We start from the raw sequence: 19,128 nt of genomic DNA, 5'->3' as shown, positions 1-19,128 counted from the left end.
CTGCACGCATATTTTGTGGCATTTCCTGAACAAGTTAGTGTGAGTACTTATGCATGCATTCATTCATCAAATGTACAGGGTATTTTTCTTTTCAGGTGGGAGATACCGAGGGTACAGGGATGATGAAACAGTTTACAATATAGTGGATGAAGTAGACAAAAAACAGGTTCAAGTTACTACCATTGTGTTAGACTACTCATGCTCCAGGGCCTTAAGTTAAATGATTTCTTTGTGACGTCCTTCCCTCCTCTCTCCATTTACCTCCAAAAATTCATTCACTTTTCTAGACAACTCACCTTTCACCCTGACCACCTTCCTTCCTCTACTGTAGATCTTTCTCCATGCCCCTTCTGAGCCCCACAGAGATACCTGTTGCCGCACCTATGATAAATCATTATTTTTTTTTTAGCACCAATGATATTTAATTGAGCCTACTAGACAGGTAGTACGCCCTGGGCATATGAATGAATAAATGCATGCGTGAATGAATCCTCCACATTCCCATCCTCTCCCTCCGCCATGCTGGTCAGGGCTAGGCTTTCATCCCAATATCTGCTCTAACTCAGAGGATGGGTCTATTTCTAGGCTCTGGTCCCTCTCTTCTGCTTTGTCCTGAGTTAATGGAGCAAGGTAGAAGTGTGGGAGACAGCTCTAAGGGGGGGTACAGGAACTCTGTCCCAGATCTCATTAGTGGGGCTTGCCAATCAGTCCTTTGGTTTTTTGGAAAATGAACTAATGCAGTTATCTTCTTTGATGGCAGAAAACAACTTGACGGCCATGGGTGTGGAAAACATCATTTCTCGGGTGCGAGGTGGCAGTTCTGGCTGGGGCAGTGGCTTGTCTGAAAACAGTAGCACCATTACATATCGTTCCTGGGGGAGGTCATTAAAGTATAATCCTGTTGTTATTGATTTTGAGGTAAGTCTTTTCGCACTTGAAGAAACTCTACGTCCATGAGGAATGAAAGTGAAGCAGACCAGATCATTTCATATTTCTTATTATGAGCCCATCAAAGAACAAGATTAAATGTAACGGCACAGTGATCTGGTGGCCTTCCCCACGCCTGACTGTAGGGAGTGGGTGACTTCAAACCCCGGGGCCACAGGACCACTGGGAGCAGAAGCTTAATATCTGGGCAGAGCCTAGTTTTACACCAGTAGTCCCAGAATTTCTTCAGGATTAGGCCACATGAAAAAATAGGAACTTGTATTTATATAGGAAAGACTTTAAAATCACATTTGTTCAAGTAGGGGTTCACAAACTTTTTCTGTAAAGGAGCTGATAATAAGTATTTTTGCCTTTGTGGGCCACATACAATCTCTGTCATACAAATTCCTCTCCTTCTTTTTTACAAACTTTTACAAATGAAATAGCCATTCTTAGCTCAAAGGCCATATAAGAATGAGCTGTGCTCCCCAGCTGTATTTGCTGTCTTTGCTCTAAGGGATCTCATCTCCTCATCACAATGAACCTCTGGTCCAGATGTGAGTCTTCCCATGGAAAGGATTAGGGACCTGAGGCTTTAAGAGAGCAGTGAGCCATTTATAGTCATAGGGCTCATGTGTAGCTGCCTGGATTTCAGACCTTTAGACCTCACAATCTGTTCTCACACCCCTCTATCCTAGCACCCTCCTTAAAGCCATGGTTCTCAACCATGGTGGGGGGGGGTGGGTACTTCGCTCCCCAGGGAAATATGGCATTGTCTGGAGAGGTTCTTGGTTGTTACAGCTAGGAAGGTGCTATTGGCATCTACTGAGTAGAGACCAGGGGTGATGCTAAACATCTCTCAACGCACAGGACAGCCCCCACAACAAAGAAATGTCTGGCCCCAAACGTCAATAGTGCTGAAGTTGAGAAACCCTGCCTCAAATCCCTAACTTCACAAAGGCAGTGAGATTGTACTCAAAGTGCAAAGGAAACGGACTCTTCCACCAGTTGTCGAACTATTACTGTTCATAGGCAAGGGTAGTCCATTAAGGAAAGAATTGTATTTTGGGGCTTTAAAACAAAATATTATTGTTTTCTTGCCCATTTTCTCTTGACTCTTGTCCATTTCCTGAGTATATTTAAAATCCCCAGGTATAGATACATTCCTCTTCTTAAAATATATACCAACAGTTGAACCTAAAAGTCTATTATAATACCCTGCTCTCCATGAAGAAAGAGGTCAGATGGATTAACCCTGATTTCATTTCTTCTCCAATAAGTAAGGGACTATTTTCACGCACCTGTAATTCACATAGGGTCTGAAAATTGCTATCATCAAGCTATTAGTCATTTGGGCAAAAAGTGTAAAATTGATATCAGGGGCAATATATAAACTTTCATGGGCAAGAGGTGAACTCTGTGTTTGCCTTGAGCAAAGCCTCCAAGGGGAAGTCTGATATTAATGATTTGGAGAAGCCCAAATATTGTCTTTGGGGAAAAGGGCCTAAATTTGGGATGAGAAAGACATAATTTGGATCATGGCTCACCACCTTTTCAGTGTACAACCTTGGACAAGTTACTTTATTTTCTGAGCCCTAGTTCCCTGCTCTACAACATGGGGATAATAAAATGTTACATCACAAGGTTAGGGAAAGAGTAGTGGGTACTTAGTGAGTGTCACTTGAAGAGATACGTTGATGGAAGCTAAGGAAGCTGGACAGATACCATAGCTGGTAAATGACAGAGCCAAACTTGAGTTGTGTCCAATAGATTCTAATACCCATGGTCTCTTCACATCACAGGCTGCCCCCTGAATAGTTTGGATTTGATGCATTAAGGTGGTGACAGATTGCAGAGCAGGAAGGTGACACAGCTCTAGCTGTGTTTTTAAAAAAGGATGCTTACAGATATATGAAGGATGCATTGAAGGGCTGGGGGGAGAGAAAGAGACAGACAGACAGACAATGGGCAAGGAGACCAACCAGGGTTATTCGGAACCTGACGCTCAGAGTGGAGACAATGGCTTACTCACTTGCATGTCCCTTTAGCTTAGCAGTACTGGGTTTTGGCAGGTCCTTAGACTGAGTGAATATGGGAATCATGTTATGTTATGATGTTTTGCTATGTTATATATTATTATGTGTTAGGTTATATTGAGTTGCTCATATCATACCACTTGCCTTCTCTGAATCTGTGTTCTTATCTATAAAATGGGAACAAAACCATGGCCAATATCTTTTCAAGCTCTAAGATTCTTTTTCTCCACCCTTCCTCCCTCCTTTAAGTTCCTACCTGCCCTTCCTAAGGAATGCTTCCTTCCCACTTCCTGTGGGTTCTGGGAGTGAGGAGTAAGAGGCAGGAGACTGAGTGCTGAACCCTACTGGAAGGTCACAGGCAAGTTGCCCAATGGTCCTACCTTCCCTGGAATTAAGAGTTATCTGTAACGAGGGTCAGAGGGCAGCACATCCTGCACTAACTTCCTAATAACGGGACCAAATTTTCTGAGCTTCCAGTAAGTGGTCATCTGCCCTTGGCTAGCAGCCCAGCCAGTTCTGAAATGACATGGCTGGTGACCTCTGCTGCAACCTGTGACCACAAGCCAAGGTCACGGGTCTTTCTGTACACATTTCCAGGAACCCACTCAAGGCTAGTGCCATGTGCCCTCTATTGACTCTTGATTCCAGAAAAAAGAGATTGCCCAAGTGTGGCTCAGTCTTATCTCTGAATTGCCCTGTGACCTTGGCAAATCACTCCCATCTCAGGGTTTTGGGTTACTGTCCTATAAAATGAGAAATCAGTAAAGGAGCTTTCATTGTATGACTATGAGTTAAAATATATAGCCTTAAAAGCATGCCAAAGACAACCCTATGGACATGCAATTTGGAGGATTTCGTCTTTTCCCCCCATCATCACATCTAACGAATAAAAATGGTGCTTTACTTTATATTGTTCTTCCGTTCCGCAATGGTTTCTCATTCATTACTTCTTTAGATCCTCATAAGAATTCAAGGAAGTAGGTTACTGTTCCCATCTTATAGAAAATGAGGCTGAGGTTTAGAGATAGACAGGAAAGACCACATAACTAGGATGGGAGCAGCATTTTTTAAACTTTTACTCTGTGATAGTAAAAGTAAGGCAAGAGGATTGTTCTCATTTTAGAGACAAAGAAGGCAGGCTCCTGTGTAACCGGACAGATCGCATAGCTGGGACTCGTAGAGCTGAGATTCAAAGCTGGATTTTCTGGTTCCAGATTCATGGCTCTCTACCACATTTACTGTTTCCCAATCTGGGATCGATTTCACCCCACAGGGGACAGGTGGCGATGTCAGGAGACAGTTTCTGTTTTCACAACCGGAAGTTATTACCAGAATCTAGTGGGTAGAGGCCTGGGATATTTCTAAACATCCTACGATCCTTGGGACGGCCCTCCCCCACCATCAAAGAATTATCCAGCCAGAAGTGCAGTCCTCCTGAGGTTGGGAAACCCTGGGTTATAGTCATTCCTGGAACGGGCAGGTGGTGGCCTCAAACGCAAGTGACCCCCTTCTGCCACACCTCTCCAAGCTGATACCAATAGGAGAAGTGTCCAGCACTGCCCCCACAGCTACCTATCAAGGACTTTAATAATTCTTGCATTGAAGGTTAGCAATCAAGGAGAAAAAACCACATAGGGGCGCCTGGGTGGCTCAGTGGGTTAAAGCCTCTGCCTTCAGCTCAGGTCATGATCTCAGGGTCCTGGGATCGAGCCCCACATCGGGCTCTCTGCTCAGCAGGGAGCCTGCTTCCCCCCACCCTTCTCTGGCTGCCTCTCTGCCTACTTGTGATCTCTGTCTGTCAAATAAATAAATAAAATCTTTAAAAAAATTAAAAAAAAAAGAAAAAAGAAAAAATACACATAAATACACATAATACTTTACCCTCTCTCTGCCTCCTAAAAGTGCAGGAGGGGGGCTGAAGAGTTGGCATAGATTGCTGCAGAGCTCTCTTCCTCTGGGATTGGGGGACCACAGCTTTCAGAGCTAAGCAGGCCCATGTCCAGAGCAGCTCTTACACTTAATTATGTGATCCTGAGCAAGTCACTCAAACACTCAGAGTCTCTGGAGTTAGGTGGCAGTGAGGATCCAATGCAGTGGGGTAGAGATGAGTGTCTAGTTTGGTGCCTGGCACATAGCAGGCCTTCCAGAGGCTTGATGGCCAGCGCCTGGGCTCTGGGAAGCTGGAGGCCCAGGAAGAGGCTCTCTGTTCTTTTCGCACCCACAGATGCAGCCCATCCATGAGGTGCTGAGGCACACTACCCTGGGGCCCCTGGAGACCAAACGCCGGAACTTGCAGCTGGCCTTGGACCAGTACCTGATGGAATTCAACGCCTGCCGCTGTGGGCCCTGCTTCAATAACGGGGAGCCCATCCTCCAGGGCACCAGCTGCAAGTGCCAGTGCCCCCTGGGTCGCAAGGGCTCTGCCTGTGAGAAAATGGAGCAAGAGGGTAAGGCCCATGCATCCTTGCTCAGTTGCAAACCTGGCCCAGCTCAGGGGGGCCAGCACAGAAAAGACCTTGGGGTTCCCAGCCTCTTTTTTCCGTGACCTCTTGCTTTATGGCTGACTCCTCCTCCCCTCTTTAATGGTTCTTCTGCTTTCTTCCTGCTATCAAGACCCTCTCTCAGATGAGATCTGTTGTTTGCCAAGGTATGTATGGACAGTAGGATTCATTTCTGGAGGGATATATTAGTTTCCTAGGGTTGCAGTAACAAATTACCACAGATTGTGTGGCTTGAAGCAACAGAAATTTACTATCTGAAACTTCTGGAAGTTAGAAGTCCAAACTTCAGGTATATTGGCTGCTTTCCTCCAGGGGCTCTGAAGGTAGATCTATTCTAGGCTTCTCTCCTAGCTTCTGGTGGTTGTTGGCCATCCCTGGCAGGCCTTGGCTTATAGATGCGCCACCCCAGTCTCTGCCCCGTCTTCACACGGTGTTCTCCACTATCCATCTGTGTTTTCTCTTCTTATAAAGAAGCAAGTCATTGGATTAGGACCCACCCTACTCCATCATGACCTCATTTTAAGATGATATTAACTGCAAAGGCCCTATTTCCAAATAAGGTCACATTTACAGGGCAAGGGTGTTTGGACTTGAACCTACCTTTGGGGGCACACAATCCAACTCATGACAAGAGTTAAATAGTTGGCATTAAAGTACTCAGAACTATGGCCAAAACTCAAAAGGGCTGGAGCAAGTCAGGTTTCAAAGTACTGTGGTATAGCATGAACTGACTGGTCCCAGGGAGGAAAGCCCTCACACAAGGATTAGGAATCCATATCCTTCACAGATGAACAAGTCTGAGGACTTAGATGTGTGTCCCAACCACTTCACTAACTTCCTGTGAGACACCGGTAAACCATTTCTTTTTTCTGGGGCTCATCTCACTCATTTAAATTTCCTTGGAGCTTCAAGAATCTCTACTCCAAGAATTTAGCTCAAATCCCTAAGCTTTCAATTTTCTGCACATACAAAGCTGCCTATGTCGTGCATGGAATGATGACAACAACCCATGGGTTGCCCAACTAATACATAGATCCATCTCCACTGGCAAGTGCAATGAAGGTAATGTAAAGGGAAAAAAAAGAAAGTCTGGATAGGTATATGTAAGGTATTACTCTTAGGTCCATATAAGAAACTGTTGATGTCCACAGTAGATGGGGTGGGAGCCTTGTTTTAAGATGAGGCGATGATGGGTTATAATTTCCTCACTGGGGGCGTAGTTCTCAATGGGAAGCAAGATGGCAGAGCTCTGTTGGCAGATAGGCTTTTGAATACCAATGTTGCCAACTTTCATCCCAGAATTCCCTGAAAAGTGGGGATAGTATCAGCACCTTCCTCACAGGCTGTGTTGATGTGACACTACCACACGTGGGAGGCTCTATTATAATATGTAAGAGGAAGAGATCACTCCACCAAGAGAGGGTCTATCTTGGTTTGATGCCTTGCCTAAAACCCTCCTTTGCTGGTTGAAGGGATTAATTAATTAAATCCCAAAGAGCTGCCTTGTATCTTGTAGGAGGAATTCTGAGAAGGGTGAGCCAAGATGGTGAGTGAATCCCAAGGTCCTTATGAGGAGGGTGCAGAGAATAAAAAACAAGTAGGCTCATTACCAGGGCAAAGACTGGCACAGTTTCCTCATGGAAACTGAATAAAGGCACTGCATAATGGATGGGTAAATGGGGAAGAAACAAAGAAACTTCTCAGGGCTGACAGATACCAGTTCCTGGGTCCTGGGATTTCTTGACTTTTCAGGCAAAGTGTGGGCTGGGTTTCAGCCCTCATTCTCCCCACTGTCCAGGCAGCTTTTCCAGAGGGACCACAGGCCAGTGAACAGAAAGAATAACATCCTTATTCTGAGCCAGCACTATCTCAACACTCCCTGTGCATAAACTCATATCTTCCCTCAAAAATGTTATAAGTACCATTATTAGCCCCAATTCACAGATGACAAGTTGGGGTAGGAGGAAGGAGACATACCTTGCTCAAAGCCATCCAGCTGGCGACTGTCAGAGGCAGGATTTGGACCCAGGGGGTTGGACCCATGCCAGGACCCAAGCTCTTATCTTACGTTCTACTGATGTACATCATAAGAGTCGGGGAGTTTCAGAGATGGGGGCAGAGGGCCTGAGATGATTGCATTGACTATTCTTTTGGGAAGGGGAAAGGGAAGCTATGTCCCAGAACATGCTTATCAGTCTATCCTGACTTAAAGAGTCCTGCCTTACTAATTACACTTACGGCATGGGCCCGCAGTCCCAGTGACTTGCTTGGATTCCTTGGATCCCTATCCGAGACCACAGAGATAGAAAGTAATAGGGAATGTGGGTTACCTAGTTATGCCTCTTCAATGGTCCAGTGCTGGGCTCAGTTGTGGCCATGCTGAGTCATATGTACACACAATGGGCCCTGGGGAAGGGGGACATGATGCCAAAGATCTGGGGGTGATGGCAGGGCACAAAGGATGGGTCCTCCTCCTCACAGCCCATTTCTCCTGCAAGACTACTTTCAGTCAATTTCAGGCAGCACATAGGTATCCCATTAACCTTGTTACAAGCACTGTGTGGACATCAGGTAGCCTTGGGGACACCAGACTGAAGTTCAGCCTGACAAAGATTAATTTGGTAAGGAAATCTAAGACTGGGAAGCCAGCTACCATAGAGACCCACTGACATTGGTCCCTAAGGATTTTCCCTGCAAACCTTTGCTTATGGGGACCAAGTCACGGAAGTGAGAAAAATAGAGACATAGACGTCCGCTGTGGCTGTCCCACCAGGGAGTATAATTACAGAGCTGGAAGGGACCTGAAGATAATCTAATCCAGTGATATTCACACTGAGATCTGAGGAAACCAGCAGTCTTAGGGGATGCCCCAGGGGAGCAGAGCAAACCTGACAGACACCCCAGCTTCAAATAAAACAGCCCGACTTTCATCTGGCTGCCATATTGGGGCTCGTATGAGATTTCATTTACGGAGCAGGCAGGGGGTGGTGTGGGGGAGAAACAGTAATGAAAAAAATGATGGAGAACCCCACCAGATTAGTCCAGCCGTTTCATTTACAGAGGTGAAAACTCAGGCTGAGAGAGGGTCTTCCCTAAGGCACAGAGCCAGTAGGAGGCAGCAGCTCCAGGCCAGGGGGGTGCATGAGCTGGATTTCCAGGGGCATCCCATGATCAGTGCCTATGTTCTCATGTTCTACGCAGAGCTTCTGTCACCCACTGTGGCCCCATCATCAGAGTTGGAGGGGGACTGCTTTGCCAACCCTCACAAAAGCCCAGCAAACCTCTCTACTGGGCTGTCAGGCTAGCCCTTGTCTGTGAACCCCCGGCCGGGTGGTGGTCCCTGCTCTACACACCCTCCAGCGGCTCCGTGCCATTCTTCTGGAGGAGCACGCCTTCCCGGCTCACTTGCCTATCTATCTTCCATCGAACTGCTCTCAGTGGCCTCTTCTCACTCTATCCAGAGTTTCAAATTAAGTGCAAGGTGGCGAGCACAGAGGTCTGGGTTGGCTGCACCAGGCATCTCCCCAAGGAGAGATTGCCGACCACTCCAGGGCCATGGGATGGGCCGCCCTCCTGATAGTCCCAGCTCCTTCTTGTAGGAGAACCTCCTCCACCCCTGGAAAATTATCTGTGCAGGAGCCAAGGCGAATGGTCACTGGAGCTGCTGGAGCTCCTGGTCCGCCTGCAGAGCAGGCACCCAGGAGAGGAGGAGAGAGTGCAACAACCCCGCACCCCAGAACGGAGGCGCTTCATGTCCGGGGGGGAAAGTGCAGATCCGGGCTTGCTGAGGGCCTCTGCGCACCGACGCCGTTGATGTCACCCCCTGCACCGACTGCTGGATAAAGACTTCCTTCAGCTGAGGGAAAATGCAAATCGACATGAACTTTTTCTCTGTCCTGCCAACTCCTGAGCCCAGGACCAGCCTGCACCATCTACAAGCCACTAACCGTCCTATTACTCTAGTCATTAGACAACTGGGTGCTGGGGGTTAACTAGGGGCTGGGTCCTGCTTACAGCACTTCAGATCATCCAGAAAACCGAAACACCAAGGGAGAAATCTCAATCCATGCCTTAGAGGGATTTATGGGACGTTAAAGGTATGAGGCCAGCAGGTGCGGTTGAAACCATCAATGGCCAATAAAACAAAGTATGATGAGAATTGTTTCAGTTCTTTGAGTACAATATTTGTTCATTCGTAGAACCATTCCTAGTTGACAGAATAAGCAGGTGCACTAAAATAATGAGAAAAAAAATGAAGACTGACTTGAGTTTCTTCAATTTTCCTTCACCCGGATTCAACAGTATTTTCCTTTATTCCCTCACTTAATCTCTCTTGGTTAAGTTCTTACCACAAACAACAGATTTCCCTCAGTTATCATCTCACGGCACACTACCCTCTTCCTTCATTGCCGACTGCCATTATGCCCTGTTACTATTTATGACTTTTCTCCCCTGGGACGGTAATTGTGAGAGATCAGCTTTGTTTGCTGTAGGGCTGTATCTGGAGAGGCCAGCCCTGTGCCTTGAATTGGGAGGGACCTAACAAGCGTCTTTGGATGAAGTAAGGGGCTGAACTCAAGAGTCAGTTCAGACATGTGGTCCAAATGGGTCAACTTCCAAGACTGGAGCATGGATCCAGAAGGGCCAACCAATGCTGATCAGTGTACTTTCCCTGTCACCTGTGGGAAAGCCAGTAGCACCAGCCTGCCTTGGTATCCCCACAGCACTCCAGTCATGGCTCAAATAGAGAACGTGTTGTGTTTCACTGACGTTTCTGTTTACCTCTAAGTTTATCCTATAGGTTGGGAGCTCCTTGGTGGTGGACTCTGCATTTCCAATAGAGACAAAAAAAAATCTGTTGATTGATATATATTCATGTTCCCTGTCTTCCCAGAATCCTCAGTCTTTTTATGGTAATCATAAGACATAAAGATATGAAACGAGAAGGGGTTTTAGGGACACAGGGAATTAATTGCTGAGTTAATGCCAAAGTAAGTGTCAAAGGAGGCCAGGTGGGAGAGAGATTTACCTTTCCTTGTGTGTGTGCATTTTATATTTGGAATGGGGCTTGATCCGGACCTTGAAGGTTTTTAAACTAGGCAAAGAAGGAGGAGGCCTTTAAGACAGAAATTCAGCACATAACAAAATTTGAATGTGAGAAAGAACCTTGGAGGGGGGACGTGCAGGTGCACGTGTTAGGAATGGAGAGTGGGGAAGAAGGTGAAAGTAAATATGTCATATAAAACAGCACAGTGCCTGTGGCACATGGAATTATTAGCATCACCCTTATTATTACTATTGTAACTATTATTAATTAAAACATAGTTTGTAAGTTTCATTTCTGAACTCATTAGATCTTCCATCTGAAAGAAGACGACTTCTTTACTCCTTCTCATTCTGTCATTAATTTGCTTTATCTTTAAAAGTTAATTTACATATGTAATTAATTTCCATTCATTATTTACTAGGGAGTGGTAGTTACATGCTAGTAACTGGGGGAGGTCGAGTGCGCAATTTACAGAGGACATTCAAGCTCGGTCTTCATGAAAGCGGTAGTTCTCAAACTCACCTGCACAGTAGAATTGGGCGGGGAGTTTTATTTATTTATTTTATTTTATTTTATTTTTTTAAGATTTTATTTATTTGACAGACAGATCATAGGCAGAGAGGCAGGCAGTTGGTGGGAGGGGAGCAGACTCCCTGCTGAGCAGAGAGCCCGATACAGGGCCCAATCCCAGGACCCTGAGATCATGACCTGAGCCGAAGGCAGAGGCTTAGCCCACTGAGCCACCCAGGTGTCCCTGGGCGGGGAGTTTTAAAAAACCTTGATGTCCAGAGGTTATACCCCAGACCCATGAAGTCCAAATGTCTGGAGGTACAAGCCAGATATTGGGAGCTTTAAAGCTATTATCAACTATACTTCAATAAAACAAGAAGAAGGGATGCCTGGGTGGCTCAGTTGGTTAAGCTGCTGCCTTTGGCTTGGGTCATGATCCCAGGGTCCTGGGAGCGAGTCCCACATCGGGCTCCTTTCTCAGCAGGAAGTCTGCTTCTCCCTCTGCCTGCCACTCTGCCTGCTTGTGCTCTTTCTCCCTATGGCTGATAAATAAATAAATAAATAAAATCTTAAAAAAAAAAAAAAAAAAAAAAAAAAAAACAAGAAGAAAGCAGCCAAGGCAGAGAACCCTTGAGCACGGGGGAGTCATCACGTGTTCATGGGAACAAGCATGTGACAAAACAAAAGGGCAGGGGCGAGGAAGGTCTTTGAGGGATAAAGCTAGTCATCTAGGTGGGAGATGAGAATTTTGGGGTTAAGCAACTGCTTGGATCACCTGTAAGCCCCAATCACCACCCGAGCCATGCCGTTGTCTTCCTGTCGCCAGAGCCAGGGAACCAGCGCCAGCATCTGCCTCGTTCCTCCAACGGTGCTGCCTCCCCAGCAGTTTCAGAAATCACAATACAGTGGCAGGGACAGTTTCAGAAGCAGCAACCCTTCTCCAGATCAGTACCCTTCCTTCTTCGAGAATGCCTGGCTCTCTTGCCAAGCAAAGGCATAAAGCTCGTCAAACATATTCTCCCTCAGGTCCTTTCAGGAGACCTATAATCTAAGGCTTTGTAGGTAGCGGGTGTAAAAACACGGCTTAAAGATATAATCTTCAGCTTGACAAGGTGTCTTTTGGAAAGTAAATTAACGACAGAAGGGAAAGCAATAAGGAGAGGCTTTTTTGCTTTTTTTCTTCTTTGAGATAGAGGAAGATCTAAAGAGTTCACTCAATGAATCTCTTCTGAACTCTATTTGCCTTTAGGGTGAAGAGAATGGACACAGAGAAAGGGCAGGCTTCAAAAACCACGCTGCGGAAATGAGAGATGGCAGAACGAAGCTCCTGGGGGTCGTGACAGGAAGGGGCTGTGATGTAGATTAGCGGAAGGACACCTCTCTTCCACAAAGGCAATGGGGACTGCTTCCCCTTCACTTGGGGAATGGGCAAAGCCCCTTGGGGAGCTCCTGTGCCAGGTACCAGAGACACAGAGATGAGTCAGACGTGGTTCTGACCCTATGAGAATGTGGGGGCTGGAGATGGCAAGAGGTCCCATGCCAGCAGGAACCCCGGAGGGTAGCTACCCCAGCTCGGGGAGCAGGGAGAACATCCCAGAGGAGGGGAGGATGGACTGGCATCTAGGAAATGAGTGGGGGTTAGACAAAGAAGGAAAGGCAGAGAAGGGGCAGGATACCACAGAGGAAGCAGATGGGATCAGGTGGTGTGGGTGGTGAGTCACCGCTCGGCTCTTGGGTTTGAGTGCTGGTCCTTCTCAGGCTGGGGACTACTGAGTTCAGATCTTTGGTCTGGTCCCCAAGACGTTCCTAAGGGTAGCTGGTGCTTGGAACTGGGGAAACTTCTGTAGATGCCACTTTCCTGCTCACCTCAGGTGCTCCTGGTGGTTCAACACCCCACGGCCATTGCTAGAAAACCCAAGGTTTTTAATTGGATTCACAAGGTTCTCTAGAATTGGATGCCAATGTGCCAGTCCAACTTCAGCTTCTTTTTTAGGTTCTATGAGCCACTCGTACTAAAAATCTATTGCCCTGGCAGGATGTACAAAGCCCTGTGTGTCTACCTTTGGCTCTCTGACTTCCATTTCCTTCTGTTCATTCCTTCCCTCAGTCATGTTGCTCTAGCCATGAAAGGCTGTTTGTGGTTCCTCACACATGTCAAGCCTCAGGACCTTCGCATCTACGGACCCTTCTGCCTGAAATGCTCATCTTCTAAATGAGCTCATCCAAGGCTCACACACTTGTTTCATTCAAGTCTCTGCTCAAATATTACCCCTCCAAGGGCCTTACTCCCACTTAGTTTTCTTGTATGGAACTTAGCACTGAGATTATAGATTCATTTATTCTTCTATTTTTCTAGGTGTGCCTCCCCCTGTTAATATGCAAACTTTTTCATGGCTAGATCCCCAGTGCCTTATAGAGGGTCAAAAAATATTTGTTGACTTCATCAAGATAAAAAGCTTCTGCACAGCAAAAGAAACAGTCATCAAAACAAAGAGGCAACCCACGGAATGGGAGAAGATATTTGCAAATGACAGTACAGATAAAAGGTTGATATCCAGGATCTATAAAGAACTCCTCAAACTCAACACACACAAAACAGACAATCATATTAAAAAATGGGCAGAAGACATGAACAGACACTTCTCCAATGAAGACATACAAATGGCTATCAGACACATGAAAAAATGTTCATCATCACTAGCCATCAGGGAGATTCAAATCAAAACCACATTGAGATACCACCTTACACCAGTTAGAATGGCCAAAATTAGCAAGACAGGAAACAACGTGTGTTGGAGAGGATGTGGAGAAAGGGGAACCCTCTTACACTGTTGGTGGGAATGCAAACTGGTGCAGCCACTTTGGAGAACAGTGTGGAGATTCCTCAGGAAATTAAAAATAGATCTTCCCTATGACCCTGCAATTGCACTGCTGGGTATTTACCCCAAAGATACAGATGTAGTGAAAAGAAGGGCCATCTGTACCCCAATGTTTATAGCAGCAATGGCCACGGTCGCCAAACTGTGGAAAGAACCAAGATGCCCTTCAACAGATGAATGGATAAGGAAGATGTGGTCCATATACACTATGGAGTATTATGCCTCCATCAGAAAGGACGAATACCCAACTTTTGTAGCAACATGGACAGGACTGGAAGAGATTATGCTGAGTGAAATAAGTCAAACAGAGAAAGTCAAGTATCATATGGTTTCACTTATTGGTGGAGCATAACAAATAATATAGAGGACAAGGGTAGATGGAGAGGAGAAGGGAGTTGAGGGAAATTGGAAGGGGAGGTGAACCATGAGAGACTATGGACTCTGAAAAACAACCTGAGGGTTTTGAAGGGGCGGGGTGGGAGGGTGGGGGAACCAGGTGGTGGGTATTAGGGAGGGCACAGATTGCATGGAGCACTGGGTGTGGTGAAAAAACAATGAATACTGTTACGCTGAAAATAAATACAAAATTAAAAAAAAAATATTTGTTGAATGAGTGATTTCCAGTTTAGTTCCTCAAACAGGTCAGGCTTTTTGTCCCCGCCAGACCTTTGCACATACTACCCAGAAGGGCCCTGCCTGCCAGTTCCCTCTTCTCTTAGCTCTTTGCCAGTAATCTTTAGGCAAGAGGTTAGGTGTCAACCTTGACCCCTCCAGTTAGCCCATACTTCGTCAGGTGCCACTCCTTCATATGGCTCTGTATTCCAGCACTTTCCAGTCTATCACCGTAGCTTACTTGTCTGTCTCCCACACCTAGTGACTTTTGCAGAGCAGACAGAAACTTATCCTCACGTTTGGAGCCCCAGTACCTAGCAGAACACCCAGCACATAGGAGCTTCCTGGTAAAAGTTTGTGGGCTGCTGTTCTCTCTCTGGGTCCCTCTATGCTAGAAACAAAGGGTCTGAAGCAGCTTTAGCATGCGGGGTCAGGGATTTGTGAGAGAGAACCCCACGGAAGATATTTTCACAGAACTTCCCAATCCTGCAGTCTTCCTGGTGCATCAGAGGACAGCCCACCCGCTTCCAAGAGGCTGTGTAAACTTAGAAGAGAGAGAGACCACCTTTTCCACATTTGTGAAGGAAAGCCCATCAAATCAAGTTAAAAATTCTGCATCAGTGGTCTCGGGTTCCCCCCCCCAACTCCCCTGGGAGAGATAAAGGAAACTGTTTCCCTTCTATATTAACAGCTTAAAATGTGAGATAAATCCTCCCGCCTAACCAGTTTGTAACAAATGGACTTGGCTGTCCAGTGCTAGGATACATGTCTGATGGATCTATCTATCCATTCTATTTCCTTAGAGATAGCAGCTAAGAAGTTTTATTATTTGCTTCCCTCCCCATTCCCATTTTCCTAACCAAGCATGTAGAGTGAGAAGTTGATGGATGGATGGTGTTTGGGGTAAAAGGGGCCAGAATCAGATAGTTTTCAGGATATGAACAAACTGGCTTATTAACAAGGAGGCCCGTCAGGCAGGAGGTGGCAGGGGGAAGGGGGAGTAGACCCTGGACGAGGGCAGGTGATGGATGAAGGAACACCTGGGGTTGCAAGGTGGAGACGCGAGATAACTGGTGGGTGCCGCCGCCGATAATGGCAGCGCCCGGGCTCTGGGGCGGTCTCCTGCACAGAGGTGAATGTCACGCCAGCCACTTGCCTCCCTTTGACAATCCTCCAAGGATTTCCCACTGTAAATACAATCCCCGTTTCTTCTCCTTTTCCTTTCTGTATAATGCAATCTACATGCCCCGAAAGAGACAGATGCTAGCCGGGTGAGAAGAGGCAGATGGTAGAGAGGGTTGGATCGTTTAGCACCCAAGAGTGGAGAGGCAGTCGAGCAGCCACCACGTGCCAGGCTCTTGGGGTGACAGCCGTCCGTCTGCATATGTCATGTCATTCAATCATCACACTGTGCTGCGAGGACGACCGGCCCCATATTCTGATGGGGATACCGAGGCACAAAGGGGATCCGTGGCTTGATTAAGACCACTCTGCTAGGAAGTGGTGGCCTTGGGTCCTACACCTCTATCCATCCGCCTGTAAGCCCTTTGAAACAGCTCGGCCTCCCTGCTGCAGAGGTGTAAGACCGGGGTCCTCTCTCTGCCTCCTCTATACAAGGGGGCAGGTGGGCAGGCACCGGCTGTATAATCGCGCTGGATCTGCTTCTGCTGTAGCAGGAGACTAGGGTGCAGCCCTGGGACTGAGGCAGGGCTGCCCCTTTCCTGTTGTGTGGTCTTGGGCAAATGGCTCAGTCTCTCCCAGGCGCCTTCTCATCACCTGTCAAAGGCAGATAATAAATCCTTCCTCTTGTAGCCATTGAGAGGATTAAGCTGGATTAGGTGTGTGAAAGTTCTTTGTAGCTGGTAATGCCCTCTGCAAATATTAGTTATTATGCTGTTACATTTTCCCTTAATAACCCAGAGCTTGGGCTAGAAAAGCCTTCCATGTCCTTTATGAAGACATCTCCTAGGAGCTAAGCTATTTTATGTCTTTTTTGTTCTCATGGTTATAGTGGGTTTAGCACTGAAATGTTTTTAAAGTAGTCTTAAATGACTTTTCAAAACAAACCGGCAAACACCAACAAACCACTGTTCTTGTTGATGTTTTGAGAATCCCCAGAAACAACGTCGGTGAATCAGCTTTGGTGTGCTCCCCAAACCCAGGAGGTCGCTACTGTAACCATCCCCTTCTTACAGATGGAGAAATAAAGGCACAGATGGGTACGACGCTTGTATAAAGCCACAAAGCTAACAAGCCACAAAGCCAGACAATGTCGCAAACACAGGCCACGTGGCCCCAAAGCACCTGCTCCTAAGAACCCGCCACTTGGCTTCTCTTCATCCAGGTTTCCAGGTCAGCCCAGGAGGTTGTGATGTTCCCTGGATGGCTCGGTAAACCCTACATTTCTGATTACCTCAGCATGGAATCTGGCCTGCCGTTCAAGAAAGAGAACTCCAGGAGGAAAACGCTGTACAAAAAAATCTGATTTCTTGGCGGCGGCATTCAATAAAGAGGGAATCTCCAAGGCTTACGGTGTCCCATTCCAGGGACTGCATTCTGAGGTGGGCATTCCAGGTTTCGAGTGAACCAGCAGATGAATAAAGAAGGTGGAAGCAGAATGCCAGGAGACAACATTTGAGGGGGGAAGGGGTTCTTCATTCCTTTCCTATCTCTGCCACAGACTGGGCTGGCCCTTAATCCTCTGGGGCCTTGCTTTGGGCGTCCATTTGTCTCCCATCCAAGTACTAACCAGGCCCAACCCTGCTTAGCTTCCGAGATCAGACGAGATCGGGCGCGTTCAGGGTGGTATGGCCGTAGACTGGGCGTCCATTTGTGAACACGCTTCTCAGTTTCCCACCACCAATGGTTGCAGGGTTTCCTGCTCTCTTCCTCTGTAATGTTTCCCTGAGGATTTCTGGTGGTCCCTAGGAGGTGTCCCCAACACCCCTCCCCAAGTACCATCAGCCCCCACCTGACACTGGTTGTTTTTCTCTCTTTCCTTTTACTCTTGTTCATAATGCTGCCCACAAAGCTGGCTGAAGGTGCCTCCCCCAGCCCCTGCTATGGGCGTTGCCCCTCTTACTCAGGGTTGCTGTACCCCAGATTTCATGGTGCTACCATCATGTGCCACTAATTCACTCGAGCTTCTCACCGGCCTGCAAAGGTTCTGCCCTTAGGCCTCTCATGTTCCTTTTTGTACGTGCAACAATTATTTGCTGTCGCCCGCTGTGCCAAACAGGATGCTAGGTTCTTGAGACATATAAGTGCAGTAGACACTAGCCCTCCTCCAGGACATGAAACGTGAGAAGGAAGAGGAGATGGTAAATGAGTAAATTATAACACAATGTCCTCAGAGCCCAGAGACACTGGCAAGTAGACATCATGTCATTAAGGACATCTTCGATCTGTAAAACAAAATATTTCTCCATCAAGACACTAATCAGGAGGTCCCCAGGGAGACCTGGCTGGTGTCCCAAGGGCTTTCTGCCGTGGGCCCACCCTTCTCCTGAGAGCTTTTCAAATCAGCGCCTGGGAACAGGCCAAAGTTCTCTTCTTTAAAACAAAGATAGCATTTTCCTCGGGATTCTCTGCCAGCAGGGGCCTTTTCCCCCAGCCTTGGCATCCCACCTAGATTTGCACAGTGAGCCCATTCGCAGTAAGGACCGTGTTTCCCCGTGGAGCTTTCTCCACGAGTCACCCCATAACTATATGAATATCTCTCCCCCGTCCTATTCAGATAAAGAACTGAGCTCATTTCGGTTAAAAGACTCCATAGACCGAGCTCACTAATCGGCAGCTGTTACTATTATTACTACTGTTAAAAGCATTATAATAATTATTATTCCTGCGGAGGTTATGTGATTAGCCCAAGGTCACACAGGGAGGAAGCAGAGAGGGAGAGACCCCCTCCCATGCCATCAAGCACAGGGTGGAGCCCATGGCATTTCAGAGGTTCACGCTCCTAGATGCAAAACCCTCCCTCATCCAGGTTTCTCGTGGCGTGTTCGAGCCTCCAGGACCATTGCCAAACTACCCTGCCTGGACTGCACCCCACGGACCCTGCAGTCCCCTCCCAGGCACGCCAGTGCAAGCTACGGTCGCCGAGATGTGCCAAAACCCCAGCCTGCGTTTATCCTGCTTAATTCTTAACGCCGTGTTTCAGCCTCCTCCTAAATGGGTTTGTTTGCAAAAAGAGCCACGAGGGGAAGTTCAGCCCACAAATAAGAATATAATTATTACACAGTTTAGCAGTACCTGGGCCTCACCTGGGTATTCACCGGGGCTCCAAAACTCAATTGTTTCTCCTTCAAGACCGTATTTAATAGGATAAACAATTTCTGCTAAATGCAATAAACGTGAACCTGGGCTGTCATCTCCATAATCAACTTAAATTTCCCATTAGAAGCGGTGGCTGTGATTGAGATTCGGAATTTAATTTGGCGGAGCTGGCTTCGACGTGCCCGTGCAGGCTTCCTGGGAGCCTCCCATCAACCCAAGACAGAACCACTCTTCCCCGTCTCTGGGGAAACTTAAAAGAAGATAGATGATAACTCAAGAAAATTATACGGCTTCGGTATAATGAAAGAGATAAAACATTATTGGATTAGCCTGTTGAA

At 47.0% G+C, this 19,128-nt stretch overlaps 1 protein-coding gene across 1 annotated transcript in view; it reads left to right on the top strand.

Annotated features, from left to right (window-relative positions):
* Window positions 1-10,309, top strand: part of C8A (complement C8 alpha chain) — a 64,255-nt gene extending 53,946 nt beyond the window's left edge. The window contains 3 exon segments of the mRNA XM_080803151.1: window positions 761-918; window positions 5,188-5,410; window positions 9,101-10,309. Of these exon segments, the coding sequence (XP_080659277.1) occupies window positions 761-918; window positions 5,188-5,410; window positions 9,101-9,252 (533 nt within the window). The 3' untranslated portion in view covers window positions 9,253-10,309.
* The last annotated feature ends 8,819 nt before the right edge of the window (window positions 10,310-19,128 follow it).

This window comes from Martes martes (genome assembly GCF_963455335.1).
Source record: "Martes martes genome assembly, chromosome: 4".
Classification (NCBI taxonomy): Eukaryota; Metazoa; Chordata; class Mammalia; order Carnivora; family Mustelidae; genus Martes; species Martes martes.
This window is presented reverse-complemented; position numbering and strand designations above follow the sequence as displayed.